A 5,387-nucleotide genomic window follows, 5' to 3' on the forward strand; every position below is an offset into this window, starting at 1 on the left:
GTGGATGGGAATAGGGGGTGCTGCCGAAATGGTCCCGCTCCCTATGTTTTCCTAGCTCTAGATTACTCAACATGTCTCTACTACATACAATAGAACTTGGATTTTATATTTATAGACTCCAATAAAAATGTTCTATTTCTCATAGCGTGATTCTTGACTTTTTTATCCTAGGCGGGGGTCAACCCGACTTACCAACCCCACACTACGGCGCTTATATTAATAGATCAACAAATGATTACCGCTCCTGAATTTTATCTCATAGCTGCTAAATATGTCCCTTCCATGAAAAGCCAAGCAATAAAAAGGAATTTGATTTGTTTCTCAGTTTTGTGATTTTTTAGCATAAAGAAGCGACGAAATTGGCGCTGTATTTCTTTGTTTTGCGATGAGATGAATATATGTTTAGTGAGATGGAAAACGAAACAGTTTCCCTATGTTCAGCCAAATGTTATTGGTTATGAATCTTTAACTGAAGATTCGTTCTGCCAAATATGGTCAACATCTACGATGCACTCCTATTATTATATTTTTTCGTAATTTTAAATGACCGTGAACTCTCACTTGATTGCCTGACAACGGTTCAAAAACAAGATGTTTCAAATTTGGTTAAAATATATTAAGTGTTTCAATATATACCTATACGTTATTTTAGTCATTTTCATGACAGATTCTTTTCCTACTTTTATTTAATGTTGGGAGAAAACGTGTATGCAATTTTGTTTAATATAACTCTACGACCATGGCAAATATGACTCAAACCTTACCCTTTATACTGTGGTTGAGCACATATATCGTTGTAAATCTTCATACATCGAAGCTCAAATTATGCAACCGACCGGCTTGCTTACTTTTGGTTATTACGTGGAAAACAACAATAATTGTGCACAAATCTCTTATTAAATAAGTGAAGTGAAAATGTAGCAAAAAATTGCAAAACTAGCCCTACTATTAGCGTAAAAGAGCGTGAACAAAGTTATCAAAAGTTTCGAGCGAAACGAGCTGGAAATTTCTTAATCTTAGTTATGGTATGAATGCTTCTTCAGCCCATGAAAGGTTGGTGCATTATTCACGTAATTTTATTGCGTTTATCAGTTGAAGAAGAGCATGACTCTAGCGTAATGTAACTGAAATAGGTATGCTTGATATATTTTTTTAAAGAAACAGTGATAAATATCTCTCCACAAAACGATGTATTATCGCTGAATTATTGATTAATTTGCGTGATGGACCAACGTTTCATCCAAGATTAACATTACCTCCCGTTACCCTACACCGTTTTGCAAATGTTGCATACAATCTGCTTAGAAGAAATTGGAATCATGTATGCATTGTATGCGAGTATTCATTCATGAACGCCTTAAGTTTGAGTCTGAAAGAAGCACATGCTTATCTTATATTGTAATAGTATGACCATCTGTTTCAGCACACCAGCTGTGATTTCTATATGTATTCTATCCCACATCGAATGAGGCGACTACCGTGAAACTTTATGATGAACGTAAAAGAGAAGTAGTCTCGTTTAGCTGGTTTGAGTATCAGGTTGGTGTGCATCTAACTATGTAGTTCATTTGAAATCATTTATCGATAATTAATCGAAATGATATTCAGGCAAGACTAAATTAAACTGTAATTGAATGAATAATAATTTTACAGGAAATCATAATCAGAATGAGCGGGCCTTTGGCAGGACGACTGGCATTAGTCACAGGTAAGTTCAAGGTCGTTCAAATCAAAGTATGAAGTTATGTAAAATACTGCGCTATGTAGATAACATCCCACAGCGCTATCGAATTAGCCTAAATTGAATGAGTACAATGAATGAATGCTGATTGCACTACATAGTGCTACAAATAAACAGTTCTTTCTTATCTCTGCTTCAGGTGCCGGGTCTGGCATAGGACGAGTAACGAGCAAACTCTTATCCCGGGATGGTGCCATCGTCATTGCCGTCGACCGCAATGGTAAAGCCGCAGAAGAGACTATCCAAGCTTTGAATAATCAGAGCGAAAACAGTGCCTTTGAAATAGATGTGTCTTCCAGCGACAGTGTGTCCAAGGTGCTAGATGCTACCCTCGAGAAGTACAAACGTCCACCGACGATTGTGGTCAACTCCGCGGGCATCACCAGGGATAACTTCATGCTGAAAATGTCCGAGTCGGACTTTGAAGCCGTCATCGACGTCAACCTGAAGGGAACTTGGCTGATGTTGAAACAGTTCGGCAAAGCGATGGTGGATGCTCAAGTCAGCGGGTCGATGGTGAATGTATCTTCAATTGTGGCTCGTAGCGGAAACATTGGACAGTCCAACTATTCCCCAAGCAAGGCCGGCGTCGAAGCGATGACTAAAGTTGTGGCCAAGGAGTTCGGACGATACAACATCAGAGTGAACGCTGTGGTACCCGGGTTCATCGAAACGCCCATGACCGATTCTTTGCCCCAGAAGATTAAGGATATGGTCGTCATGCAGTGTGCATTACGGCGTTTTGGAAAGCCTGATGGTAAGATGTCATTAATCATGTATGATATTGAGTATGCTTATTAACGCGTATTTTCACAGAAATCGCTGAAGTGATTGCTTTCTTAGCATCAGACAAGAGCAGTTATATGAATGGCACGTCGGTTGAAGTTACTGGAGGATAACATTGCAATAGACATCGGTGTTGCACTATTCAGGTTGAATTTAAACAAATCAAAGCATTTGATAAATCTAGTTATCAAATGATCCTTGAGCATTTACTATACAGTGGAAATACAGGTTTTTTTGTTGTTTTGTATCAAATTACGAGTTGACTTATACTCTTTAAATTTACAAATCCATTTCCTTTGCACTCATTAACCAAGACTGCTGAATTAGAAAATTGAGCTTTTGTCTGGGCGCTTTTCCCTCAATCAAGTTAGCACAAAGGTTGTCGCAACTTTCAAATGATGGGTGATGCTGACTCGAGCCAAGTCTGACATCATAAGGAGGGCTTATTTCAGTTTGCTGGATTTCTAAATAATATAAACTGATACAAAACTGATTATTTACTTCGTTTTCAAAAACCAACATCAAAATCAATATTCACTACTTATGAATAGGGATTTTTTCGATTACATCAAGGTATAGGCGAAGAAATTAGCCGTTCAACATTTGGCGACTTACCCTAGTGCATTGCTGGCTCTCCGACATGGGGCTTCCCGGCATGGGGAGATCGTTATGGAAGCCTTGGGCAATTGGTGATGCTGAGGATGGAAGCAGTAACGGGCTTAAATTACGGAATAAGTTTCTTACTGAAGAACTTAAATACATGTCCGAACTCTCCGATGGATTCCCTATTAGAATTATCGGGTCTACTACGAAAGGCCGAATCACGAAAGGCCGAATTACAAAAGGCCGAAAGCAAAAAAGGCTGAATGCACAAAAGGTCAAAACCACAAAAGGCCGAAATTACAAAAGGCCGAATCACGAAAGGCCGAATCACAAAAGGCCGAAACCACAAAAGGCCGAATGAACGCGGCAGAGCAACAAAGTGGACCGGAGCGAGCGCGCGTTCGCTCCGATCGACTTTGTTACTATGCCGTGTTCATTCGGCCTTTTGTGATTCAAATAGGTACTTAAGGTGATTATACAATAACGCCAGAAATCGGCAATTTGTAAACCACGTGCTTTTCCAATATTTTTTTCAAGAGCACGAGATGAAAGAACCATAACGCGTATGTTGCTGAAATATTGTGGAAACTTGTAATAAGCTTTATTTGAGATATTCCTTACAACAATTGAGATGTAGTATAGCCACCAAAAAAACGTTATTTCTCAAATTATTGTTGAATAATAGTTTCCTGCAATCTTATATGTCACACAAACAACAGTATGTCAAGCAGCCTTATTTATAAAACATTGAACAAACGCTAATAAAGCGGGTAATAGGCTTTATAGCAACACGCGTTGAATTAATGTTGTTGTAGCTCTTTTATTGTTTTAGCAGTTGAACAATCGAGGCAAGGTGATTGCTTGAACATTTATTTCAACATGCTTATAGAACTACTGTTGTTGAATAAATTCTCCATTTTTGGGCGAACAAGGTTGGTATAGTAGTATCAAATACAATAAATCAATCATAATTAAACATACAGCTGAATATCGTAGCTGTAAGAGACATTTCTTCAAACAACAATTGTTTCTTGGGTTGTTTCTTCCTTTGCTGATGTAGTAAACTAATAATCATCATCATTAGTATTAGGAAAAGTCAAATTCTGAAATCTGATGCAAGAACCCGAGTTGAATTTCACCGGATTCATGGCTCATAGAACCGATTTGCCGATTTGCATCAATGTATGAGTGGTGCGCTTCATGACGCATGGCTGTGTCAATGATGCGCAATACTCACGATCTAATTGCGACATCAAAAGATATACAAAATCCAACTTTTCCAATTATTATGTTCTTAGGTAGAAGCTTAATAATTCATGATAAGTCGGTGTTCCCATTTGTATTTCATTTTCTCTTGAATCCTAATTTAAATAAGAGAAACTGACTCTCGGCAAGAAATCACAAAATAATCCGAATATTCTAAATTATATTACGGTGATTATAGGGGCCCTCCTTAGCCGTGCGGGAAGACGCGCGGCTACAAAGCAAGACCATGCTGAGGGTGGCTGGATTCGATTCCCGATGCCGGTCTAGACTATTTTCGGATTGGAAATTGTCTCGACTTCCCTGGGCATAAAAGTATCATCGTGTTAGCCTCATGATATACGAATGCAAAAATTGTCACTTGGCTTAGAAACCTCGCAGTTAATAACTGTGGAAGTGCTTAATGAACACTAAGCTGCGAGGTGGCTCTGTCCCAGTGTTGAGATGTAATGCCAATAAGAAGAAGAAGATTATAGAATGAAGCCCGTGGTGAATTCCAAATTCACCACACGTTTATCTACATACATTTCCAAAAGCCCAAATCTGGCGTAATAGTTTTCGTACAGTGCCGAAACTCAAATTATGATTGTTCAGCATAACTAAGCAAACGATCTACAAATATTTCAGCAACATACGCGTTATGGTTCTTTCATCTCGTGCTCTTGAAAAAAATATTGGAAAAGCACGTGGTTTACAAAATGGCCGATTTCTGGCTTTATTGTATAATCACCTTAAGTACCTATTTGAATCACAAAAGGCCGAATGAACACGGCAGAGCAACAAAGTGGACCGGAGCGAGCGCGCGCTTCTTTAATGGCTCCACATTCCAACTGGAACTTGGCCTGCTTTTCAACTTAGTATTCTATTAGCATTTCCTCAGTTATTAATTGAAAGCTTTTCTATGCCCGCCATTGCATGAGTATGTATATAGTATGTATATTGTGCAAGTACAATGGATGCTATGAGTGATTGCCTTACCCATCAGTTGGAGCGG

At 38.7% G+C, this 5,387-nt stretch overlaps 1 protein-coding gene across 1 annotated transcript; it reads left to right on the top strand.

Moving 5' to 3' along the window:
- The first annotated feature begins 1,441 nt into the window (after window positions 1-1,441).
- Window positions 1,442-2,782, top strand: LOC134216187 (estradiol 17-beta-dehydrogenase 8). The gene is made up of 4 exons (XM_062695142.1): window positions 1,442-1,539; window positions 1,654-1,708; window positions 1,881-2,498; window positions 2,558-2,782. The coding sequence occupies exons 2-4, from the start codon at window positions 1,669-1,671 to the stop codon at window positions 2,638-2,640; spliced, it is 741 nt and encodes a 246-aa protein (XP_062551126.1). The 5' UTR covers window positions 1,442-1,539; window positions 1,654-1,668; the 3' UTR covers window positions 2,641-2,782.
- Window positions 2,783-5,387: the final 2,605 nt, after the last annotated feature.

Source organism: Armigeres subalbatus, chromosome 2 (assembly GCF_024139115.2).
Source record: "Armigeres subalbatus isolate Guangzhou_Male chromosome 2, GZ_Asu_2, whole genome shotgun sequence".
NCBI classification, from domain to species: Eukaryota; Metazoa; Arthropoda; class Insecta; order Diptera; family Culicidae; genus Armigeres; species Armigeres subalbatus.

Bases quoted from the DNA above. Each gene is read 5' to 3' on its own strand.
- LOC134216187 (XM_062695142.1), top strand. From the start codon at position 1,669: ATGAGCGGGCCTTTGGCAGGACGACTGGCATTAGTCACAG. The intron at 1,709-1,880 runs GTAAGTTCAAGG...TCTCTGCTTCAG, and splicing joins ACGACTGGCATTAGTCACAG to GTGCCGGGTCTGGCATAGGA. The intron at 2,499-2,557 runs GTAAGATGTCAT...GTATTTTCACAG, and splicing joins GCGTTTTGGAAAGCCTGATG to AAATCGCTGAAGTGATTGCT.